General features: G+C 49.1%; 1 protein-coding gene across 1 annotated transcript in view; it reads right to left on the bottom strand.

Annotated features, from left to right (window-relative positions):
* SYN3 (synapsin III) overlaps positions 1-26,521 on the bottom strand; it is a 445,616-nt gene that overhangs the window by 68,156 nt on the left and 350,939 nt on the right. The window contains exon 7 of the mRNA XM_025882043.2: positions 1,041-1,103. Within this exon, the coding sequence (XP_025737828.2) occupies positions 1,041-1,103 (63 nt within the window). The remainder of the gene's footprint in view (positions 1-1,040; positions 1,104-26,521) is intronic.

Here is a 26,521-nt window from a genome sequence, read left to right as displayed (position 1 = left end):
GAAGAATAAAGGCGCCAGGTGCAGGATTATTTATGGCTGGGCTGGGCTGGGCCTACTCAGGTCAAGGTTTCTATTTATTTGAGCCAGAGACTTGAGAGGTGGCCTGTGGTGGCCCCCACGCTTCCCCACATTCCCACTCCTCTTATTTAGGAGTAAATCTCCCTTTCCTGTGGGCACCCTGATCCACACAGTTCAACTGGGGCTGCATCCATCTCCACATGCGCTGGTTAGGGGGTGGGCCCAGGAACCTAAGCAAGGCTGACCCGCGTCCCTCCATGGGATTTACATAGAGATGCTGGAAAGAGACATGGGCTTTCTTCCTCTGCGGCAGTGAGCTTGGGGACCAGGGTAGGCCACCCACAGCCATCTTGACTATCCGAAGAAAACACCAGGCAGAGATAAACAGGGTCAAGAAATACAGGAGACTGAGGTCTGATGGCTTTGCTTGGGCTCCTGGATCCAGCTCTGCCCAGACCTTCCAAGAACTCTCCCAGACTTCCTGGTGGCTCGAACCAACGGATTCTCTTTTGCTTCCTGATTTGAGTTGCGATTCTACACTTGCGACTGAAACGACCTGACCAATTATGACAAATATGTCAGCTGTGACAGTGAAAAATATATGATTTACTCTTGCAGAAGCTAACTGACTCCAGGGGCGTCTCCACGGAGCCATACGTATTCGCCTCCTTTTAGGTCCTGGCCCTGCACGTGGCAGGGAGATGGATAAGACAGGAACTTAGAGAGCAGCCGTGGAAATGAGGATTAGGAACAAAAGAATCAGCATCTATAAAATGCTTTACGTTCATTGCTCCGAATCCACGATCAGAGGAAACAATGAGCTAGCAACTCCGGGCAGGGTTCTTGGGTACAGACTGAGCTGGAGAGATGCTCCATGCTACAGGAGCTCAGAGGAGGGGTGAGGGAGGACAGGGTGCATCCTGAGCCAAGGTGGGGCTGCCAGGGGACAGAGAGAGAGGGGAACAGGTAGTCTGGGGAGGCTGTGTGGGTATGAAGGCAAGTATAAGAGCTGCTTCTCATACCTTTCCCATTCCAGCGTGGGCATGTCCCAGCTTGACCACCATGGGGAAGTGTGGCGCTGTGAGCTGTAAGAGACAAGAGGAAATCACTCGTTAGCATCCCAGAGCAGTGCCACCGACAGACTCGGGGCACCACCTGTTCTGTAGAAAGATTCAGTCATCTGATATTACCCGGAATCCCCACAAGAACGCTTTGACAGATGGTCATCCTGCTGCAGCTCGAACACCCAAAATGCCAACGATCTGGGCTTCCAAAATAAGCCCTGAGCTCTTAAAAGCAGCCTGCTTGGGGCACCCACCGAGAGACGGCAGGGAGGAGCAAAGTGACTGGTTTTGGATCCCGGCTTCACCACTTGTGCAACCTCAGGCAAGTTCTACATGGATCTGTGGCTCAGTTTGCTCATCTGTAACATGGGGGTGATGAGTATCCATCCCATAGGGTTGCTGTGAGGATCAAACAAATTATTATATGTGAAGTCTTTACGTTCTGAGTACCCAATGAACGGCAGCTTCATGATTCCCATTATGATTCTGCCTTACATTATCCCCTCCCCCAAGCCCTCTCCAGGCCACCCTATGAGGTTTCTTAATAATAGTGGTCATGCCACCACGGGCACAAACACGCATCGGCTGCACTGTGTTGGGCACTGTTCTGAGCGACTGCCCGGTATCATCTCCCTTCGAGAGCCATGCTACTTGTCTCGCTGGTTCCCTGTAGCATCCTCAGCTCCCAGAACACTGCCTGACCCAGAGAAAATGTCTGGTGATGGAGTCTGTGCTTCATTCAACCATTCCTCTTAGCAAGACCTAGGAGGCATGCATGCTTCTCCTTATGATGGAAGAGGAGAGAGAGCTCAAAAGATTAGGTGCTTACTCATGCGCATGGTCACTCAGCTAGGAAGTAAGGGCACCAGGTCCAAACCTAGGCTATGCATTTCCTCCCTCATTCTGTTCATATGTTGTTTGAGATGTGTTTGCTTGCTGTCTGCAAGTCTTTTTGGAGGTGCCTGAGGATAAAGGTTATCCCTTCTAGTTATTTAGTGACATCAGTCCCCCTACTTGGATCAGCCTGGCCATGTCCTACTCTCCGTGCTGTCTGTCCTGGTCCTCGTCACTTGGTCCTGGATTGTCTCCTGACAGTGCTATCTGTCCTGACCCTCTGGCTGCCTTTTAAGAGGAAGAACCCGGCTCTTCTCTCTTGGTGCCCAGAGTCTAGTCTGACATGGAGGCGCTGCTGTGCTTTGGAAGGCTCTGCAGTGGGTCACGGAGCCATTCGATGGGCCTCATCTCATTGTTTACCCACTCAGTGCTCCATGAGGCAAGCAGGGAAGGTTTGTCATCACCATTTCACAGATAGGAACACTGATACTCAAGGCAGGTGCTGGGAAGGGGTGGAATTGGGACTTGAACGTGGGCCTGTCAGACTCTAAGCCTGAAAAGGTTTTCCCTAAGATCTAGCTCAGGGATTCCTGCAGTAGATGCGGAATAAAAAAAATGTCCCCCTTATTCAGGCTAAAAAAAATATTTTTTTAAAGATTTTACTTATTCATTTGAGAGAGAGAATGGTAGCAAGAGAGCATGAGAGGGAAGAGGGTCAGAGGGAGAAGCAGATTCCCTGCTGAGCAGGGAGCCCGATGTGGGACTCGATCCCGGGACCCCAGGATCATGACCTGAGCCGAAGGCAGTCGCTTAACCAACTGAGCCACCCAGGTGCCCGCTAAAAAAATTTTTTTAAAGATTTATTTATCTGAGAGAGACAGGGAGAGCACGAGCGCACAAGTTGGGGGAGGGGCAGAGGGAGAGAATCTTTGAGCAGACACTGGGCTGAGTGCAGAGCCTGACATGGGGCTCGATCCCATGACCCACGAGATCATGACCAGAGCCAAAACCAAGAGTCAGATGCTCAACGGACTGAGCCACCCAGGCGCCCCGAGGCTAAAATTTATCACATCTTGGTGCCTAGAGAGAACAAATGCATCTTTTAAAAAAAAGGGCAATATTTGATTTCAAAAGTAATATGTACTCACTATATAAAAAGTTTGGAAAATGTAATAAAGTGCTATGTTGTTATTATACAGAAGACAATAAAGATCACTCTCAGATTTTTAACAGTTTTGGTGTATTATCTGCTGGTCTTTTTTTTTTTTTAAATGTACGATTGTTTCTTTTCATTTGTTCTACATTGGGAGTACACTGAATATCCACTTTTGCTTCCTGCTCTTTCCACTTAGTATTCTGTGGTAAGCATCTTCCTGGTGGCGATTACTTGTCTGTTTAATAGTTATTACAAAAAATTTCACATATGAAAAAATACCTAAAGAGCATTATCATGGACAGCATCCCACTTAAGAAATAAACCACTACCCCCATAGACGAAGTCCCTGATAACACTTTCTTACCACACTCCCCTCCCTCCCACCCAGAGGTAATCATCATGATATGAATTCTGGGTTTATTATTGCCTCACATTTATTCATATTTCAACTATTACATATGATTCTCAAACAATATGCACTCCACATTTTTAAACTTTATGTGAGTGGTATCAAAAGAATCTATTCTTGACGATCTTTTTTAGCACATAACATTTGTGAGATTTCATGCGGGCTCCTCCATACAGCTTGGATTCATTTTTACAGCTGTATAGTATTCAATTATATGAACACATTCCCATTTGCCCACTTCCTGCTGATGCACATTTGGGTGATTTCTATTTTTCCAATGATAAATGATACCAGTGAAGATCTTGAACTCATCTCCCCTGCAGGTGCACAGGGGCACGCGCACAGGAGTGGAATTGCCGTGGCCGGGCAACGTTCTTCTCAGTTTTGCCAGATATTGCCAAATTTGCTCTCCAAAGTGGTTGTACCGACTTACGCTCTCACAAGCAGGGAAAGAGCTCCGGACACCTGAGGCTGAAAGACTTAAATTTTGCCAATCCAAGGGATGTGAAGTGGAATGAATGGGTACATTTTCACCAAGTGGCTTTTGTTCCCCAGCAGAGTCGTCACACCCGGCCATCCACTCACAGACCCTGGGCACCTCCAGCAGTCCGAGAACTGCCCAGGTCACTACTGGGGCTTTATCTCCATCTCATTTTAAGCTGGAGTGTGGGGGGTGGGGTGGAGGGGGAATGTCTGTGTTCTGTCTTCCCCTCCACGTCTCTTGGCCTCATTATCTCCCCACACACTGACGGGAGATGTGGGGAAAGAATGTGGATGTTGGAGTTAAACTTACCCTCTAATCTGGGGCTGGATATTTAACCTCTTCAAAACTTAGTTCTTGGATCTGCAAAATGGGAATGATATTGCCTAACTCAATGGATGGCTGGGGGAAGAAGAAATGAAATAAGGAATGTCAAACTGCTTCACACCCAGGGGAGATTCAAACTCAAAGTGTGAAGTAGGACTGAGGGGAGGAAGGAGCTAATGCTGGTTTTGTGGGAGTGAGGACAGAGGTGAAGGAAAGCTGGATGAAGGAGGAAGGAGAGCAGAGGCTGCTGCTTGGTAGTATGTGATAGTATAGCAGAGGCTGAAATGAAGCCCAACAAAGGAAATCTGAAGGAACTTAGCAATCATCTTGCCTAACCCTCATGTTGCCATGTGGCGGTAGGCAGAATTTCTAGGAATGCTCCCCAAGATGTCCCACTCTAATCTCTGGGGCTGCGAATGTGATGAGATTGTCATACAAAGATAGTTTTATGTTATGGCACAGGTGACCCTAAAATATGGAGATATTTGGGAGGATCTAATCAAATCACATGAGCCCCTAAGAACAGAGAATCATTCTCAGGGTGGTGGCAGAAGAGAGAAGCAGAGAGTCAAAGCAGGAGAGAGACTCAGCACACTATTCCTGCTTTGAGATGGGGGTGATTACTTGAGAAGGAATGTGGGTAGCCTCCCAGAGCCGAAGGTGGCCCCTGGCTGATAGCCGACAAGGAAACGGGGACTCTAGGCGTACCTCGCTGCAAAGAACTGAATCCTGCCCTAACAGGAATGAGCTTGGAAGGGAATCTTGAGCTCCTGAGGAAAATGCAGCATGCTGGCACTTCGATTTCAGCTTTAGGAGACCCTAAGCAGAGCACCTTGACAGGCCAGCCTGGACTTCTGATCTACAGATCTGTGAGATAATACAGAGGTGTTCTTTGTGACAGCTTAGGTTGTTAGAGCAGCAGTAAGATAATACATGTGTGTGTCCTTCTAGAAACTGAAGCTCAAAGAGTAAAAAGTGATTGTCTTCATGCCCCACAATAGCAGAACGAGAAGTCAAGGCCATGAGCTTTGGGGGCACTTGGGTGACTCAGTCAGTTAAGCATCCGACTCTTGATTTCGGCTCAGGTCATGATCTCAGGGTCCTGAGACAGAGCCCCGTGTCGGCCTCCGTGTTTGGTGGGGAGTCTGCTTGAGATTCTCTCTCCCTCTGCCCCTCCCCCATCTCTAAAATAAATAAATAAGTAAAATCTTTAAAAAAAGAATTCAAGGCCATGAGTTTTGACTCTCCATCAAGCACTCTCTCTACTAAGGCACACTTCCCTGGGGACCACTTGCATATCTAGGGTACCATAAATTCTTTCTTCTAGGGCGCCTGGGTGGCTCAGTTGGTTAAGCGACTGCCTTCAGCTCAGGTCATGATCCTGGAGTCCTGGGATCAAGTCCCACATCGGGCGCCCTGCTCAGTGGGGAGTCTGCTTCTCCCTCTGACCCTCCCCCCTCTCATGCTCTCTCTCTCTCTCATTCTCTCTCTCGAGTAATAAATCTCTCACTCTCTCTCAAGTAATAAATAAATTAAATTAAAAAAAATTCTTTCTTCTAATCATAACCTGATCCATAAAATAATATCAAATCAAATTAATTCACTGAGTGAGTGAGTGTTTTATGCACTGTGTTTTACGCTGTGCAGGACACAGAAGATGGAGCCAAGATTTCTTGTTTTAGAGAGGTGGGCAGTGCAGTGTAAGAGCAAAAAAAGGTGGCATGGCAGCAAGTCTGGGGGGTGGGTGGGTGGAGTCAGGAGCAAGTCTCCGTAAGAAAGGAAGGCTCTGACAAGGATTCTGAAGGAGGAGTAGGCTGTGGATGGGTCACCATTCCTCAAGAGGTGAACGGTGCAGAATACTTTGGTCTTCCAATGGCATATGTCTAGATTTTTCATGAGCTCTAAGCAACAAAGACCCACTGGAAGGGAGGATTTATTTTATGATACTTAATATGAGTTTATCTGCCATAAAGTCATTGTGGATACGACTGCCGCATAGAATTATATATTTGAACTGAATGCCCTTTTCCAACATTCATAACTAAACTTGGAGGAATATACTCCTTGTCAGAAATAGTGGAATGAGACATTGTATTTAGATTTATAGGACACAGAAACTCAATGTAGAAAAATTTGAGAATTTATAGGATGAGAATTTCAAAGAAAGTATTTTGAAACATTGTTTAAAGCAATGCATTTTCCAGATACTAAGGGAAAATTTTCTTTGCCATTTCTTTGGTTGAGAACAGCATTCTTTTTTTTTTTTTTTTTTTTAGTAGGCTTCATGCCCAGCGTGGAGCCCAATGCAGGGCCTGAACTCACAACTGTGAGATCAGGACCTGAGCTGATACCAAAAAAGTAGGAAGCGTCACCAACTGAGCCACCCAGGTGCCCATAGAACAGCGTTCTTTTTAGAACTGGCTGGTAAGACTCTAGGCTGGTGTTGGAGAGAAGAAAGAGGCAATCTGGGGCCAGGTTGTTGGGGGCTTTCAAAGCTGAAGGCAAGAGTCCGGGTCGCTTGGATGGGCAGTGGGGAATTAGTTCAGATCTGGAAAGGGAGAGTGACCTGCCCGCTGTAGGCAGGATGAGTTGTATCCACAGACCCTGACAGGCCACAGACCAGTTTCGAAGTGATTACAACCAATGCCAAGTGCCACTGGTTGGGCCTGGGCTGGGCTGGGGATGGTGGAGAAAGTGGGGCCACTCCCAAGAGTTTTTCTTCTCTCTCTGTTTTTAAAGTGATGCTTTAAAAAACCTGAAATAATAGTCTTCAAATGACCATAGAAATTCAAGACGAGGAATCTCCACCACCTCATCATCTAATCAAATCAGTGTTCGTATTGGTCCATATTACTTTATAATCCCCATTTATACATCTAATTAAAAAATGGGATATTCCGCAATAATCTTAGAGGTAGAATTTTATATCTGTCTTCTCATTTAATATTATACCCTAAGCTTTTCCCCCCGTTTTGCCATGGTCTTTTTTATTTTTCTTAAATCCCTCCCCCACTCCCCAGCCCAGGTAACCGATATCACCTGTCTGGTGTGTCCTGCCCATTGCTTTTCATGCTCAATCTTTGCAAACGTGTATACACATATATGGTTGAGGCTGATGTTTGTTTTTTCTAAAATGGCTCTTCTCATTGAATATCATGCCACGCACACTTCCTCTCCCAAGTCAGTAAGTACACCCCTAATCCAACGGTTTTAAAGCTTCACAATATTCCACAAGACACGGATGCCACAATTCTTCGGCTGGTTCCCTATTAATAGACATTTGTGTAACACTGTCTCTCTGTCTCTCTTTCTCTGCTACTACAAGCAAGACCACCAAATATCTTTGTACAGGTGTCCTTACAAACAAGTGTCTTAATTCCTAGAGGCCAGGCCAAGAACTTTTCAAGGGGAGAAGTGGCAGAATTTGGAGACATTCTGGTAGGTTTCTCAAGTGGTTTCTAAGAGCTCAGGTAATGAAAGTGGGTGCCACCCACTATACAATCTCCCAGGCTAATGACAACTGCATTTATGGAGTGTCTTGTAACAGCCAGGAATGTTACCAGACACTCTACATACGGCAGCATCTTCCCCTCCCCATGAGACAGAAAAGAGATCACAGGCAAGTCATTTGCCCAAGGTCAGACAGGTGAGGAATGGTGGAGCTTCTGTCCCCTTTCAGGCTCTTTCCCTTCCCGAGCTGTTCAAATGGGTTCCAGAGGCCATTCCTATTTCCACTCGTTTGCAACAGGCCAGCCCCTCCCCTAACACAGATAGGTCACGGAGGACAAAAAATATCTTGTCGGCTATTTTCTCTCTTCTCTTCCCAACAATAGCTTTATTTAGTCCCCTTGGGGATGGGAGGCCCACCAGCCTCTGGCAGGCTCCTTGTCTCTGCTCACATGCCCCGGGGGCCCCAGAGTTCAGCACTGCCCGATTGCGTGAGAGGCCTGACATCCTGTTAGAAGGGGCAGATCAATTTTTAAAACCAGAGATCCCCACCCTGATAAGGGCCCTATTCAAAAGTCTCCCAAGAAGCCAAAATAACCCAAAATGGCCCAGGGCTCCTGCTGGCTGGTCTCCTGGGGCGGGTGGGGGCGGGGGGGGGGGGGGGGGGAAGATTGGAGTCAGAGTAGCCCGAGCCTGGATCGGCGCTGTAGGAATCTCCTCTCCAAGCCATGGAGTTGGAGAGCTGGGCTTGGAGGGGCCCACTGCAGCTTCCCCCAGAAGGAGGCAATTCCCTCTGCATTCATGAGTCTCTGGAGCTTTAAATGTCTTCAGTGTCTGGTCCTGGCTAAGTATGGAGAAAACAAGGCCAGGAATAGTCTGCAGGAGGAAAGAAATTGAGGACGAAAGAAGTCTGGGAAGATTTCGTTGAGGAGCTGGGCCTCCGTTCCATGCCTGTGAGCCTCCGCCTGATCTAGCGCTTGCTTACTTCTGTTTTGTCTTGTGTGTCTGCCTCCTACTCACCCCAACCTCTGCCTACCAGTTATGCACCAACTGGCAGGACTTCCAGTTCTTTACTGAATGGGCCACACTCCCTCCGGCCACAGGGCCTTTGCACATGCTGATCTCGTTCTCTGAAAGACTCTGCCTAATGATCAATAATATAATATTAATTCAGATCAATTCAGTGGGCACTAGTTGAGTGAGAACCATGCGGCTTGCACTGTGCTTTGTGCTGTGTAGGGCACACATAAGATTGAGACGAGGCCAAACAAACCCTTCCCATACTTGGCGTCTCTGTTGAAATGCTCTGTCCCGAGAGAGTGCTCCCCTGGCCACAGGTCTAAGTAGCTGCTTCCTATTGTCTTCTCTATCACACTCTGAACTTTCCCTTCATAGTGCTAGGCACCAACTGTAATTCTACATTCATTTCCTCTGTGTCCATCTCTCCACTCCCCTGTAGGAGCTCTCAACAAAACAAGGTGATTAGCTTGTTTGTTTATTTATTATTAGTTTCAGAGGTAGGATTTTGTGATTTATCAGTTACATATAACACTCTGTGCTCAATACATCCTGTGCCCTCCTTAATGCCCATCACCCAGTTACCCCACCCCCCACTTACCTCCCCTCCAGCAACCCTCAGTTTGTTTCCTAGAGTTAAGAGTCTCTTATGGTTTGTTTACCACTGTATCTCCTGGCTCCACACAAGGACTGGATATAGTAGATGCTGTGTATGTCGTATATTGTCGGATGGGTGTTAGAGAAAGCCTCCCAGGGTAGGGAGAGAGATCACGTGCTAACAGGCAGAATCAGAAAGAATTTGGGGACAAGTTGTTGATAAAGTTGGTTTGAGCAGACGCTTGCTGGGGAGGCAGTGGGAACTAGGGTGGGAATATGGGGAGTGGCAAGTGTGGGGGACGGTTGCACTAGAGGTAGGAGTTCGGGATGCATTCTGCGTGCACTGGGCAGCCATCGAGGGTTTGTGTGCAGAGGCTAGACATATACAAACCAGGTTTAGGAGGACTTCTGGAGGCTGTGGTAACAACAGCTCCCATTTCTGGAGCACTTACAGTGTAGCGGCATGGTGCTAAGCACTTTACATATATCAACTCATTTAAATCTCTTGACACTTGTATGAGATAGCTCCGATTTTTACCTGCATTTTACAAACAAGGGGAAACGAAGGCCAACACAAGTGAAGTTTCTGCCTAGGATCACTCAGTAAGAAAGTGGGGGACCTAGGATTTAGCCAGAGCCCACTGCCCTGCTTCCACAGGGTGCTGCTTCTGGATAATCATTCTATGCACCATCAAGTGCTTCCCTTGTGCCCAGAAATGGGGTCCACTCATTTGATTTGATTGGGTAGGTGGGTGGAGCCAGCCGACTCATTAGGACAAGGCCGGCTACTGTAAGAACCAAGCAGTTCAGGGCACGGCAGGAATAGCATGAGCTGTGGAGCCAGAGGGACCCCCCCAGAGTTCACATCTAGTTCCAGAACTTGTGGTTATGAGCCCTTGGGCAAGTCACTGGCCACTCTGTGACTCAGTTTCCTCATCGGCCAAACAGGAACATCCTTGAAGAAGCAACATTATAATAGATGTGAATCACTAAATGCTCACTGCCAATGAAGAGGCTTATGCTGAGTTTGGAGATGTCCGAGCCGGCACGTAGTAGGGCAGCAATCCACACGACCTCCCGTTCCCTTCACATCTGGGATCTTGGGGACTCAGGTAGGGGGGACGTTAAAGGCTGTTCATCAGGACTCATTCAGTCCTCAGATACAGGAGGGGGAGATAAGAGGGGAAGGAAGCCTGAGGCCCGGGTTGTGAGCAGGGAGCATGATGAAGCCTTTGACAGAAATGGGGCAGCCCAGAAACGGGGTTTGTTTTGGGCATTTAAAAAAGACTCATTCAGAAGAGAGAACAGAAATATCCTGACAGCCACATGATAAACCTTAACCTCGTTATGCAGTATCTAACAGAATCTCCTTGGAATGTAAGCACTGCACATAAAGACACTCCTGTCTGGAGGGAAGAGAATGGATAAGATGACCTTTGACAGTCCTTTCCAATTCTATACTGCTGTGACAAACCCCTAAATTCCCACCTCGATGACTGAGAACAGGTTGAGACAACAGCTTACAGGGCTCTGGGGGACCTGGTCCCTGCCTCCTTCCCCACCCCCATCTCACCCACATTCCCCCAACAGCCTCTCTGTCCCAGCCTTACTGGATTTCTTTCTGGCCCTGATACTAGCTTTGCTCCCTCCAGCCACAGGGCCTTTGCACATGCTGTTCTCATTGCCTGGAATCCTGTCCCTACTCCTCCAGCTATGCTTCAGATCTCAGCTCTAATGTTGCTTCCTCAAAAAGCTGGTTCTCACCTCTCTGCTTAGGTCATGGCCTGCTCACCTCTGTCTTCTTCCTAGCACTTCTGCCATTTTTAATTTATCTGTGTGATTGCTGGACAAATGTCTAACTCCCTACTGGACTGTAAGCCTATAAGGAGCTGTGGATCTGTGTCTGTTGTTGCTTATCATTGAACCCTTGGGGCCTCTCCTGAATTATAAACCTGCCTCCCAAACCCAGCCCCGAGATAATCTCACAGGCACCTTCAACTTAACATTTCCAAGCAACCTCACACAAATCACCCCTCCAAAATGCTCTCTCCTCCTCCAGTATCCTAACCTCAGTCACCGGGCCCTCCACCTACCCAGGTGCCCAAGATAGAGATCCCGCCTGCCTTCTTCATTCTCAAAACTGCCCTAGACCCAGGGAGGGGCTCAGGAAATGTTTGCTGAGTGAGGTCCATGGTTTCACCAGCCAGTTTAATGCTCTCTGCCCTTGGAATCCCACCTCTGAACCTTCTGCATCACCTCCTCCCACATTTAGTGTGTCTTGGAAAAATACTGGTGGCATATTTAGAAAAATTAAACTAAACCTGCCCTACCAAAATACAAACATTCCTTTCTCTTACATTTCCTGTTTCCCTGAGAAACGGGATAGTCAAAAATAAACAAAGCGATAGGATGACAATATTTGTCCGCAGATACGCTTTCCTTGTTCTCACCGTGAGGTTTATGGCACCGAACAGGCTCAGGCTGCCAGCCTGTCTCCCACGAGGATTCTTCTGGGTGCTGCTCACGGTGCAGACAACATCTCCCCTGGAACTGTGACTCTGGGACCATCTGAATGACTCGAAGCGTCTACGACCACTCTGAATCCCGTGGACACGTGCCGCCATGGCATTTCCAGCCGCCTGCGTTTTCCATGTCAATTTCTTTACTCACAGGCTGTTGAGTTCCCTTTCCACGTGGGGAAAGCCCCCGTGACAAGTCTGATGAGCCCTGACATCGGTCCTTCTCTTAGTGACTTCAGAAGATAGCTAAAGGATAATCGCACCACTTCGGTGTCTGCATTTCTTTGTTTCCAGTTTATGCTCACACTGTAATGTCTTAAGGTTAAAGACAAATCTGAAGTTTTGGTTAAAGGTACACCTGTTGGTGTTGTATAGAACGAGCACAGCTTACTTGGGGCTAGGAGCAAAGGGAGATACCATTTTCTCGGGGTCGGGCAAGCTGATTCATGGGATGCCACAGCATGAGGAAGAAGAGCAAATGCAGGCTTTGAAGCTGGGCAGACTCGAGTTTAAATACTGGTGGGGTCCCTTCCTACGGGCGCACCCGTGGGCAAGTCTCCTAGCCTCTCTGGTCTTGGCTGCTTTTTTTTTTGTAAATGGGAAGAGATACACCAGCAATTCAAGTGATTGTGAAGATTTGGGTTTGTATGTTGAGTACGTGCTACCTATAGCTGGATCCCAGCCAGAAATTCTCGGGATAATTTGAACCAGCATAGTCACTAGGAAAAAACCCGACTTACCACCTGATGCAGTTATGAACCCTTCTTTTGAAGTTTTCGTTTCTGTACTATTTAATGTAAAAATTTGCTTTGAAATTACTTAAAAATTGTCATTAAGTTGATTAATGGATTGATCTGATAATCCTTACATACACAATGACTATGTACTTATTTTCTTATACAGAAATATACTCAGCCGCTGATGATTGCGTGCTGCCTGGTTTTTATCCTTTAAATCTTCCATAACCTTTCATTTAATACAGTGAGATCTGTAGCTGCAGATCCATCATAGCTGCAGTGATAGTGCCTGACTTTTTTTTTTTTTAATTTTATTTATTTACTTCAGGGGGGGGAGCTTAAGTGGACATGGGGGGGGGGGGGGGTGGGACGGGGGAGGGAGAAGCAGATCCCCAGCTGAGCAGGGAGCCCACCACGGGGCTCAATCCCAGGAGGCTGAGATCATGACCTGAGCCAAAGACAGACACTTAACCGAATGCGCCACCCAGGCGCCCTTTTTTTTTTTTTTAAATAACAGCTTTATTGAGGTACAATTTCTATATCATAAAATTCACCTTTTTATAGTATATAATTCAGTGTAGGATATTCACAGAGCTGTGCAAATAGTATCACTATTATCTAATTCCAGAACATTCTCATGGCTCAGAAAGAAACCCTATGCCCGTTCGCAGTCACTCCCCAGTCACCCCTCCCTCCAGGCCCTGGCAGCCAATGTTCTACTTTTTGTCTCTATAGATTTGCATATTCTGGAAATGTTGTATAAATGGAATCATTCAGCACGTGACCTTTTGCGACTGGCTTCTTTCACTGAGCATCATGTTTTCCAGGTTCATGCATGCTGTAGCAGGTATCAGTGCTTCATTCCTTTTTATTGTCAGATAATATTCCATTGTGTGGATGGTGCCTGATTTTTAAATATGTCTTGGAATGGCCTGGATGTGTACTTCCAGGGACCGCAAACCACGAAGGCAAATGAATGTCTTAGCAAGTTTCAATGAACAAGGATAATACTTTGGATCAGAGAGAATGATAATAGCCAGCTGGGCATCTCACGGATGTATAATATTTGGGAGGGAAGAGGATTTTTTACTGGTAAACCAACACTGGCTTGCAGGTATCTGCATCCCGTGTGTATCAAATCTTGTCTGCTGTACTCCCTGCTGTTTCTTCAGCCCTTGCAAGCAGAGTGCCTGAGCCAGATCACTAGGCCAATTATTGGAGCAAGCAAGACCTCAGCTTCTAGCACATTCTTACCGACTTTGTCTTCCCATAAATAAGTTGATAAAGAGAAGGGCTAAGAAAGAAGGATGTTTAGGAGCCAAAGAAGGAAGTTTCAAGAAATGTTGGTATGGGGTATCCATGAGCAGAATAAGAGAGAGAAAATTATCCCTGGTTCTCCCTTCCCCTTACAAGACCATTATCCCTTCCCTTCTGAAAATGACCTTAATTTTCCAAATGCTCATGGCTAACTTTGAAGCCACTCAGAGAGGAAGCTTTGAGGTGTGGATTTTATAGTCCTACCAACAAAGCTGTGATTGTGATTGCCCTTATATGTTTATTTTTATGTTTATTTGTTGAGCTCCATGAGGGCAAGGCTAGTATTCATTTTGTTCATCATTTGCCCAACACACAGCAGGTGTCCAGTACTTGTTGACAGAATTCCCCGAATGAATGTAGAAACAGAGTGCTGAGAACTGTATAAATATTCGGCGCTCTCGTTATCACCACCATCATCATCATCAGTATGGACTGACTACACTACTTTTAGAGATGCCCTCTGCCCTGCATCGAACCTCCTGTCATTCCAGGCGCCCAGTATGCTCTTGGTATCTCTGTCCTTATTTGGGCCCCACCACAGCACCCACCCTTCTTTTAGCGTCTCCTTCCTGCTTCCTTCCATCTATGGAGGAGGCTGCAAAGCATAGTGAGCTCTTGAGTGCCATTCTCTGGGCTGAGCACTGGGCTCTACCCCTGCTGAGCTGTGTGTCCTTGGGCAAGTTACTTTACTTTTCTGTGCCTCAATTTCTGCACTGATATATAGGGTTAAAAATACTATGTTCCACATAGGTTGCCTCCAGGTTTAAAGTGAGTTAATGCATGGAAAGCACTTAGCTGTGCATGTCGGGAGGGCTGGAACCATGCCGGCTGCCGGTATTATTGCTAACCCCCTGCTGTTCTCCAACCGCTGCTGGGTCTCCCTCTCTCACCGCTCCAGGCTTTCCAAGGTGACACCTGCCAAGGGGAATCTGGGTTTCCTTGTGAAAGGCTGGCAAGGGTTTAATGGGTTACCCAGGTGGCCAAAGATCTGCAGTCGATGGATGTCTGTTGGCAACGGGGAAGACTGTCCTGAGGTGATGAATCTGAGCCTGAAGAGAGAGATGGATGAGGATCATTCTCGCTCTTTCCTGGACTAGAGTCAGGAGCTCTGTTTGGACACTGTGGAGGGATCTGATAGCCCTTGAGTGTCACCCCAGGCACCAAGATGCCCACTCTTCCTTATCACGCTATGTGCTGCCTGATCTGACAGTAAGATGAACCTTGTCCTACCTGAGGGGGGGCCAGACGTGGGAAGGGACCAATCAGCACCACAGAGCTCCTTCACTATATGAGGAAATAGGTCAGAGAGGCAGAGATCCTGTGCAGGGTCACGTCTCCAACTAACACCCTCCAGTCCCCGCTTTGCTCTGCCTCCCTGGTTATTTATTTATTTAAAGATTTTATTTATTTATTTAAGAGAGCACAAGCAGGGGGAGTGACAGGCAGAGGGAGAGGGAGAAGCAGGCTCCCTGCCGAGCAGGGAGCCAGACATGGGGCTCGATCCCAGGACCCCGGGATCATGACCTGAGCCAAAGGGAGATGCTTAACTGACTGAGCCACCCTGGCGCCCTGCCTCTGTGGTTGTGAATAAGATGGAAGAGAGGGAAGGCGTCACCTTTGCTTTATCAATAAGGAAGCTGAGATGCAGGAAGAAGGTACTTGTCCAAGGCTACAAAATGAAGCTGTGAAACCAAGCCTTAAACTCTGGGGTGAGGCCCCCTTGCCAATTCAGGAGTATTTGTGCCCCAGCCCCTGTCTTCTCCACTTCTAAAAAATTTCTTCTATGGAACACATACTGTGCCTGCCCCATGGAAGCAGCCCCTTGCCTCCAAGGAGGCTTTAATTGGGCAAGTTTCAGACAACTGTTGAAAAAAAAAATACTGTTCCCAGAGGAGGAATGGTGGGAAGCTTTAAAACTGTGCCTGCTTTTTATTGGGGCTTCCCTGCGACGGATGCTCTGCACAGTGCTGATATGCATTTTCCACTGGAGCCAAACAAAAACCTTGGACACGGGCAGGCGGACAGGGAAGGGTGCGAGGGAGGAGACGGCAGACAACAGAGTCACAGCCACAGCGGTCAAGGCCACAGTTCCATCCCAGCTCTGCCTGTCCTGGAGGAAGTGAGAACAGCCACCAGGTGGAAACGCTGCTAGCAGTTTGGGGAGTGCGCTGGAGGGGAAGGCTCCCTAGGATCCAGGAAGGCTCTTGGTCTGAAAAGCTGGCTGTGAGGCCGTTTTAAACCCAGATAACGTGGCCCCAGCGTTCAGAGAAGATAGCAGGCAGACTCTCCACCTCCACTTGCCTGCAGGAGCGGAGATGTGGGGAGAGGAGTGCTGGTCTGGGGCTTGTTCTCACCCTCCCTTCCACGCCTCTGCGATGGGAGAGGGGGTGGGTGCCCAAGCAGGACGGGGACAGCATCTCAACAACGGTCAGGGGAGTGAAATGGGGCCTGGAGTCTCCATAATGTCTCCGTTGAAGGTGTGCAAGTGGATGCAGCTGAAGGAAAAGCCGTGAGACCCACCCAGGGTCACAAGTGGCCTGCAAGATGGCAATTCCCGGGACCTGACGTTTCCAGGGAGTGCTGGAGGACGTGGGTTCTGGGCGAGCGGGAGAAGAGGGGAGCACTCCTCTGCACCCAGCTGGGAGGTAGAGGGGGAGCAACACTCTCCAGGTCTACGGAGGGGACCCTGAGGAAAGGGGCAGGGTTCCCAGGACTGGCTGTCCTGCGTGGAGAGACAGAATGTGAGGGGCAAGCAGGAGCCCAGGGCGGTGCTGCAGAGAGCTATTACGAAGCCCTTCACCGCAGGGTCTGCAGCTCAGGATGAGCAGGGAAATTTCCACCCTCTCTCCTGGAGGGTAAAACCGTCAGGACCCGAGCAGACACTGGGGCCTTGTGCTGAAGGTCAAGACGTGTCTCTGGATGTAGGGCCCCTTTAAGGAAGGAGTCAGGCTGTCCACCAATGACAGAGGCCAACAATTATTCAGTGTCTACATGAGGCTGGCTCCACAGCAGCTGAATGGATCCTTCTCATTTCATCCTCCTGAGAGGCCTGTCCGGGTGTTGCTGTTATCCCTAATTCGCAAGCGAGAGATCCGAGACTGAATTAAACATCTTGCCCAGGTTGGTGGAAGCCAGAGTCCATGATTTGGGACCACTCTGCCTCTCACAGAGAGGACCCAGGCCCTACCCTCAGGGGGCTCAAAGGCTATTATAAGATCTATAAATGAATGATTTCAACTCAACAATGTAAACATTCAAGAAAATTATGAAGAAAATGCTGTAGAAGCAAAGAAGAGCGAGTGTCATCTGTGAGGGAGAGGGATTGTTGAAAGAAGTCTCACGGACAAGGGGACATTTGCACTGGGCTTTGCCGGTCAAATAGGAGTTTGCCAAGTGGAGAAAAGGGCTCTCCAGGCAGACGTGTCCACAAGGAAAAAGCATAAGGGTCTGAAAACTCTTGGAGTTTTCAAGGCAACCGCAGGGGTAGAAGGTCAATGGAGGGTTATCCTGGGAGAGCAGGGCTGGCCAGGGCTTCACATTTAAGAAGGCCCTCAAATTTGGGCTCTTTAATGTTTTTTCCAAATGAGGATATATATACAGTCATTGTGTGTGTGTGTGTGTGTGTGTGCGCACGCGTGTGTGTGTTAAAAACAACGGTTTGTTAGATGTACAAATTAAAACTGTACCACTGTATCACAAATTTGGTTACCCTGTTCTGGAATTTCAAAATAATAAACCTGGTGTCTCAGAAAACCGAAGGACTATCTTCATCTTTCAGAAACACACACTGAAGCATTTTCAGAGAAAAGGATTGGATTTGCTTTAAAATAATCCAATGTGGGCTGGGGGTGTAGAGGTGACAAGATTGGGCAGGCACTGCAGTGATGGGGACATGGATGGTCATCATCTTTCTCTACTTTCTTTGAACATTTCCATAATAAAATAACATGATGTAGAGAGGTTCCCTCCTTACTCTGAGTGGCTTTGGGGGGGGGCCCAGGATGTCCCTCATTGTGAGAGAGGATGAATGAAGAGGAAGAGGGATCATGGGCTGAAAAGTAGATTGGAGACAAACTGTGAAAAGCCTTGTACACTATTCTGAGAGGTTTGGACTTAATCCCGCAAATGACAGGGAGCCCAGGAAGAAATCTGTAGCAGGAGACTGACACCATTAGATTCGCATTTGGGAAGGCTAGTGTCTGGAAGATGGAAGGGGTATGGGTGTGTTTGGGGAGAGGTGATGGGGGCAGGTGGAAGACCTAACCCAAGGCCTATAGACAGCAGGTCAGTTTCTTGTCCACACTGTTCCTAGGCCGGGCCACCAGGGAGGACCCAAGCTAAGTCAGCGGCCACGGGACAGAAAGGAGGGATGGATGTGAGCAAGATCTCCCTCATCTTCGTTTTCCCAGCATCAGGGTCTATGTTGGCTCTTTGTCACAACAAGAAATTCCTTATTGCGATATGCCAATGAGAATTACTTACTGTCTCTCCGGCTAGATTAGGTGTGGCCAGACCATGCCCATCTTCCTCCCTCCTTATCCCCAGTTTAGCCTGATGCCTGGCAATAGCCACCGGTTGAGTGAATGGGTGAATGTACAGCACGGGGCCGTCTCTGATCACGGATCTTCGAGGAAGGAATGACTCAATCCCGCACAGCACCTGGCACATCACGTAGCCCCTCCGTCAACGTCTGTGGGTTGGTCTGAACCGACGTGGAATTGCAGGACACCAGTGCCAGAGGTGGGCGAGGAGGGCTCGGATCTCCCCTTCGGAAAAAGCAATTTCCTCTCAGCACAAGAGCTTCCAAAAAGGCAGTGGTTTCTGAGCTGAAAGGGGATGGGGAAAAAAAACGGGCCAGGCACAGGGTTTGTCCATTAATATGTCAGCCCTTGAAACTTATGTCTCCATCTCTCTCTTGGCTCCTTGATGAGATACTTCCTCCATTTCAGATGGATGATGTTTTTCCCCCTTCTAAAAAAAGCTTCTTGATGCTTTTAAATTAGGCAAATGAGCAAGGGCAATGTTCATTTTTTCCTCCTTTCATTTTGAAAATGAGTGGCGTGCCAAAAGGCCTTTGGACGGAATGTTCAGAGGCCACATAATAGAACAAGAGAGGCTGCCAAGCTCCTAAATCACTAACCAGACAGGACAATCCCAGCTCTTGGGACTTAGAGACCCCTGGGCCAGCACCATGAATCCCCAACAAGTGAAAAGATGGCCCACCGCCTGAAGTCGCCGCTGGAAGAACACCCCTACCTCGAGGAACTGGAAATTCAAAGTGGTCCACGGCTCCTTGAGCTCACCTCTCTGACAGCTACTTACTGATGGAGGAAAGCGGGTCCTCGTCCACAAAATTTCAGGGAATTAGTCCAATGCCAATACCTCCTTTCTGTACTGCAGTTTACTCATTGGTAAAATGGGTCGAAGTGATGGAGTGCAAAAGAATAAAGAGGATCTAAACGCAGGTGTCTACTTACCATCTCCTCTCTCTGGAATCTGTGATGTGTTGAGCTTTGATACCCAAAGTGTGGTTCTGAGACCAGCCGCATCAGGTTCACCTGGGCTCCCCAGCCCTACCCCAGACCTACTGCTCAGATGCTGCCATTTGACAAGATGCTCAGGTGATCTGTGTACATGTTAACATTTGAGAAACACTGGATTCTCTGACCATGTGATCTTGGCTACATCACTTTACCTCTGAACTTTATTCATTTATAAAATAAAAGGTAATACTTCAGATGGCTTCTAGATCTGAAGTCCTATAAAGTTCAAGACCTGCTAATAAATACCAGCCTTTGATCCCAAAATGTACACAGGATTTCCATCCCTGTTTAAAATGTCAGGTTTTGAAATGGCCAGATCATCAGTGGACATATGTTGAGGGGAGGTCCCTGGGCTGGGCTATGCTAGGGTGGTATGGATTGCAGGTATGACCATGCCTCCTAGACAGCCCCACTTGAAAATACTGTGTCCCATGATCAACCCTTAACTCCCAAAGTTTGATTTAGAAAACACAAGCTCCAGCAGCATTAGACACAATCCCAACTCATGGTAGATCGCTTGCACTATGTCCCCAGTTACAGGCTTCTCTGCATCCACGTCCTCTGCCATGTGACTTTACAGGTCCTTCCAGCAAGAGGTGGAGTCTATTTCCCCACCCCTTGAATCTGGGATGGCCTTGTGACTTTCTTTGGCGAAGGCGGTGCAGCAAAAGTGATGCTGGGGGCGCCCAGGGGGCTCAGTCGGTTAAGCATCTGCCTTCGGCTCAGGTCATGATTTCAAGAGTCCCAGGATCAAGTCCCGAATCAGGCTCCCTTCTCGGTGGGGAGACTGCCTCTCCCTCTGACCCTTCCCCATCTTGTGCTTCTTCTCTCTCACTCTCTCTCTCAAATAAATAAATAAAATCTTAAAAAAAATAAAAAAAGTGATGCTGGTTCTGAGCCTGGTGTGGTTGGAGAGTTCCTGGAGAGTTGAAGCGCAGGCGCTGCCCCTTTAGGATAGCGAGGCAGGATAGCACTGTCCTGAGAGCCAGGTAAGGCTGGGCCCTGGCTATCTTTGTCTTTTTCTGCCTCCTTCTTAGGGCAGGAATGAACCAGGAACTCCGGGCGAAAATGCCTTTCTCTAATTTTAACCTTTGCTAGGCATTTTAAAAGGGGATCATGACTTTGCTAAAAGACTGGAGCTCTACTAGAAAAGAATCTCAGCCCAAGGGCTGGCAGGACAGCTGGGTTTTGTGGTTGCTGTTTGCACACAGCTGTGTGGGTGGTGGTCTGCACCAGGGTGCCTGGCTGAGGATGGGGGAGGCGAGAATAGGCACTCATGTGCTGAGCCATGCATGCACCTGGGGCTGGGGACTGCTTTTTCAGCTTGAAGGAACGCAGCCTTTTCCAAGTCACCCCCCTCAGAGAGGGTGCCTCTTTCCTAATTCACTCAAGGTCTCCACATATGTTAGTCTCTCCTCCAGAGAGGAGGATAAAGGAGCTATGGGGGTGGCTAAGAGAGGCCCATTCTGGGTTGAACATTGCCTGCAGGACTTTCACTTTTATTTCTCATTTATCTTGCCCTGTAACTCTACCAGGTATGAATTACTATGGCCATTGTGCAGACGGGAACACTGAGGCTCAGAGAGAGATGAAGAAACGCCCCTAAGTTTACCCAGCTAACAGGAAGTGGGGCAGGCATCCTGACTCAGATCTGTGTGACCATCCTGATACCCAGGGGACACGTGCCGGGTTTGAGAGTGGTGACAGGTAGGGATGCATCCTGGACTCAGATTCAACTTGACCTGCCTGACCTTGACACCTCATTGCCTTCCCTGCAGAAAGGATGGAGGGAGCTCTGGAAGTACAAGCTACGAAGTGGTGTTCTGAACCTCCCAAAAGGCCCTGTTTACTTATCATCTCACAGCTGGGCTAGATTAGTCCAGCTTTGGAAATAGCTTTCAAAAATCAGCGGGCTGGAAAAGTCCAATTTGTCCTGGAGAATGCACTGAGGCCCCACCCATGCTCGTCAGTGCCCCCTGCCCTGTGTCCCCATGACTGACCTCTCTATTTTGTGGTCCATCTCCACCTCCTTCTCTGGGCCTGGATCAAAAAAAGTCTCAGCATTTTTTTCCTTCCTCCATCCCCACCTTTGTCGGACTCTTGAAAGACCAAATTGGAAGGAGAAGCAGAGAAGGAAATTCCTTTTAGGCTGAGCTGCCTGGAGTTCCTTTCACTTCCTGCCTCATTTCTGTGAGGCACTACCTTTACTGAGTTGAGGTATGGGTCTTGAGGAAGCTAGGGGCTGTGTTTGGGGCTATTAGTGAAGCCCAAGTTCCTTTATCCCTGAGAGGCAGCTCAGAGCGGGGCTTGAGGTGACCCCGGAGAAGGGCAGCTGGGATGTGTTTTCTCACAGCCACACTTGGGTTAACATTCCAGAAAGTCAGGGCCGGGAGGGACTTACAGCTCAGCAAGTCCAAAAAGCTCTGACCCTGGGCTCCCTCACCAGCTGCCAGGGGGCTGTGGACCTCCAGAAACTAGGTGCAAAAATGTTCTCTACGTGTGTGGAACTGTATTTTTCAAGGAGAGGCTCCATGGGCTTCTTCTGTTTCTAAAAGGGGGCTGAGACACTGCCCTCTAAAAGTTAAGTACATAGAACACTTCTACTTTATATGTATTATTTGTAGAAGGGGACCCTGAGGCCCAGAAAGGTGAAGTGTCATGTTCAAGGTCATCAAAGTGACTGAGCTCAGATTACAGCCCAGCAGAAGTATAATTTAGGATGGGTGGTGGGGGAGACTTGCTCTTCCTGAACATATTTGCCCGAAGTGGGGCCTTATCCACGGTGTTTAACCACAAAAGTTTGACCAGATAGCTCTAAGAGTAAGCTTAAAGACTTTGGCGTAAGTGCAAAGACAAGATCTATGATCCAGGGGAAGAAGGGAGTCAAAGGTTGTCAAAGGATAGATCCTTGAAGATATACAGCACACACCTGCACCAATCAAAGGCAACACCCCTTCTCCCCCCACCTGCCTGCCCAAGCCCGGCTGGAGAACCTGGATATACTCCTTGCCCCCGACCCCGATGCCTGGAATCCAGGAACACCACTTCCTAATTCACTGCTCTTTCCTCCTTGTCATTCATTCAGCCAATACGGATCGATTTCTCAACTCCATACCAGATGCCAGGATACAGTAGTGAGCAAGGGCTCTGCCTTCATGGAACTTGTTCAAATTGAGAAAACTGGTGACATCTTTATAATAATAAGAGGGGACTCCAGCCCAGGGTGGGGTGGCACAACTCTGTCGGAAAGAGCCTCCTCCTTGAGCTTTGAGGTGCCCCCTCCCTCCCCAAGAGAGGGTTCTGACGGGAAGAGATGACACCAATGGTCATTTGTTTAGGATTCGACATCCTCCATCTCAAAAGGGTCCCCGAGGTTTTCCTGACTCCAAGGACACTGCGGATTCCCAGTTCATAATAAATGATGCTCATGAGCATGCCAACCCTTTTTTCTATGAGGCAATCCTTGGAGGCCTTTGCCAAGATAAACTGTTTGGCCTTCTGCCTTGAAAGTTGATCCTCTTCCGAGTCTGATTATTGCTTTTCTGAAACACAGGGACAATGACATCATTGCTCCCTCCCTGGCTTGGGGATTTGATGGTCAGCATGAAGTAAGGGTTTGGAATGGTGCCTGCTCTTTGCCAATGCCCAGGGAGGCCTGGGGTGGGGGCCTTGGAGTGAAGCAAGCTTGTGAGGGAGGAGTGGGCTCCGTGAGGTCCCCAGAGGCTGGGAGGTGGGTTCACTTTCCAATCTGTCACCAGCATCTGGGTCGGTCTCGCTGTACACAGGAAGGGCAGCATTCTGACCAGGGCCGAGTACGTATCAGTGGTTATACACCTGCCGGGCTATACGAGTTGTTAAAATATTGGAATACTTTCATTTCCATTGGTGATCATTTGCTGGGTTGCTATCCTGCCATTCCAGCTGCCTTGGCTTCTCCCCTGGGCCAGCTCCTCACAATTCCTCCCACTGAGCCCTCCAGGCCCTGTCCGGCAGCCCTCTGAAGGCTGACATCTGCACCATACTGCAAATAAAGTGTGGCTACTACTCCTCACAAATGGATGTAAGGACTGTGGCTGGCCCGTTGGTGGGCAGGCGCCTGCAGGAAGGCATGGCCTTGTGAGGGTGAGGCAGGGCCTGGGCACTGCTGATAGGAATTCCCTCTTGCCACTGTGTGGGGCCCAGTCCTCGGGTAATCAGGGGTTAACACTTCCTTTGCCGGGGGCTGGAAGGCACCTCAGAGGTGCTCTAGTCCAGTCCACTCGATGTGCAGAGGAGAACCCGCAGCTCAGAAAGGGGAAGTCATTTGTTCAAGTCATAGCAAGGTGGTGACTGATCCAAGCCTTCTGTCCGTCCTTTCGGTTATGATACTCAAGGTAACATCGCCTGTACCCAAAAGGGCCTGAACTTGGGGAGAAAGATCACAGGTAGTGAGGTGGTCTATATATTCCCTTTAGAGCACAACTTTCCCCCAAACAAAAAGAAAGGTGGCACCATGTAGTGAGAAAACTCTGGGCCAGGGGAGAGCAAACGTCTGCACTCTCAGACGCACTGGTCCCCGTGGGAGGGAGGGGGTAGCATCATTATGGCACCCAAGGCGAGCAAAGATCTTGGCTTCAAGGAGCATAAAGACATTCCTGACATTCTCCTACCCCTCATCGGCTTCCTTTCTACACCCATGGTCGGGTTAGCAGAACGGGAGACGTTTTCTCTGGTTTGAGTGGGTGTCAGACTTTGCCTCAGCAGGGAGTCAGTCACAATCACATTACTCAGTAAACTTGGCACAGACCCTAGCAGTGGTCTCGATTTGGCAGTGCATGGGCTGAATGTGGTCTGCAGATCTATTTCTTTGGGCCTACCCGGTGTTGTTGAATTTTTTTTTAATTAAATAAGTTGCCAACACTTATAAAGTGGATTTTATATAAAAACTTGGATATAAGGCTTTTCTTGAATAACCGTTAGGGGTCTGGCCACTGACGTGCCCATGTTTTTGGAGGCATGGCCAGCTCCTTTGGGTTGGGGCAGTAATTCTGTTTGCCAGCCCCCACTCTCCTCTCTCCAGCTGGCTCCAGGCATTTGCTGGCCCAAGGGATGCTCAAGGTTGCCACCCCTGGCCCGCCACCCCTGGCCCCCCCCCCCCCCCACCCCCCCTGGGCCGCCACCCCCGACCCGCCACCCCCGGCCTGCCACCCCCGGCCCGCCAGCCCCGGGCCGCCACCCCTGGCCCGCCACCCCCGGCCCGCCACCCCTGGCCCAGAGTCTTCTTGCCACATGACCCTCCCTGCTTTTTGTTTTAGAAGAGTTGTGATCTGGATGGAATACATAGGCCACTTCAGCGTTCATGAACTTTCTCCCCTTTTGGGTATGGGAGGTGTTGAAGGTCTCAGGCGCATCACAGGGACCGTAATGAGTCGACTATTGGGCTGTGATTTCTGAGGCCCCTCTTTTCCTGTCTGCCCACTTCCTTCCCCAGCAATGCCATTCTTTCCACCCGGGATACCCGTCTCCTGACATTCCGTGGCTGAGCGCTGCACCCAGACCACTGCACTGTGCAGACATTTGTGAACACCCACGATAGGTCCTGCATAGGATTCAAGCATGAGAAAGACACATTTCCTGACCTTTAGTTTCAAGGATCTCAGTCATGTTGTGGGCAATAGACAAAGACACAGATGACCAAAGTAAAGGCCAAATATGCTGCATCATAGGAAAGGTTTCAAAAAGGACAGCTCCCATCTCCCGGGGAAGGGACAGGAGGGATCAAGACAGGCCTGATGAAAGATGAGGTGTTTGAGATGGGCCTTGAAGGATGACTAGGATCTCAAAAGATGGGAATTGGTTGGGTGGGGAGGAAAAAGTGTTCTAAGCAGTTAGAGGAAATGGCTTGAGAAGAGGCTGGGGTGGGGAGGAGGGCGTGCATATGGCCGAGTGTGGCGGGGCGCAGGGGCAGGCGGGAGATGCTGTGGGGCCCAAGATTGGAGAGATGGGTGGAGCCAGGCCTGGGAGGACTCTGACTGCCCTGGCAGGAGCTGGGGTAAGATGAAGGCTGGGAAGATGATAGACAAGGGAGAGGAGTGATTTACACCTCCAAGTGAAGGACTGACAGCTTACTTTGCAGAGGGAAGGAAGGGAGGGAGGAAAGTCGATGAACATCTGGGCAGAGGTGGGAGGGAAGGAGACGCTTGACCTGCTCCAACCAGGGAATGGTGAAGGGAGAAGCAGCATGGGAGCATAGAGTCACCAAGGTGCCATACTAAGAATCATGGGCTTTCCCAGCTGGAAGAGGCTTTGGAGGTGTCCAGCTCAACCTCCTCATGTTACATTGGAGGACGCTGAGGGGCCCCTGGGGAAGGGGCAGTGGGGGACACAAATCCTGGGAGGCCAAAGCTGAGCAGTCTTACTTTCACAGGACCTGACACATAGTAGATGTTTGGTAAATGTGTGTTGCAATGATTAAAATGTTGATTTCTGCCTGGAACCGACGCTGGAAAGTTAGGTCCCTGGATACCTGGTTAGTAATAAAAGCCACGTGTCTCCCCCACCACCACTCCAAGGAAGCCTTCCTCTTTGGAGGAAGACCCCAGGGATACTTGTGCCCCCATGTGGGCAGTCAGGTCCCCTGTGGGGCCTGATGCTGGCTCAGGAGTTGGGGTGCCGTGAGCTATGCGCCCCTCCCTCCTGCCCACTCGCCTCCCAGGAGGCTTCTGTACGTGGGTGGAGGTGGCCCAGCAGGCCGGTGGCTTCCTGCGGCAGCGGCCAGGCTGGGCATCCGAGCTGGCCCCGCGTGAGCTCACCGAGGCATTCTGAACATTTGGGAACACAGGAAGGGCTGCGCTTTGTTTAAGCTCCCTTTGTTTTCAAGTGGGGTCTGGAGCCCACGGGGAGGAGAAAAACAAAACCAGGAAAACAGATGGCTTGCTCTGCAGAGACAGCATGTAGACTTGGTGTGGCTTCTGTAAGCCCTCATGCACCCCTGGCCCTGTACACACGCGCGTACCTGCCCATCCAGACACACACACACACACACACACACACACACACACACACACACACACACA

Source organism: Callorhinus ursinus, unplaced genomic scaffold (assembly GCF_003265705.2).
Source record: "Callorhinus ursinus isolate GAN/ISIS: 27379988/994484 unplaced genomic scaffold, GSC_fseal_2.0 scaffold14, whole genome shotgun sequence".
Lineage (NCBI taxonomy): Eukaryota > Metazoa > Chordata > Mammalia > Carnivora > Otariidae > Callorhinus > Callorhinus ursinus.
The sequence above is the reverse complement of the archived record's forward strand: the minus strand, read 5'-3'. Positions and strand labels throughout refer to the sequence as shown.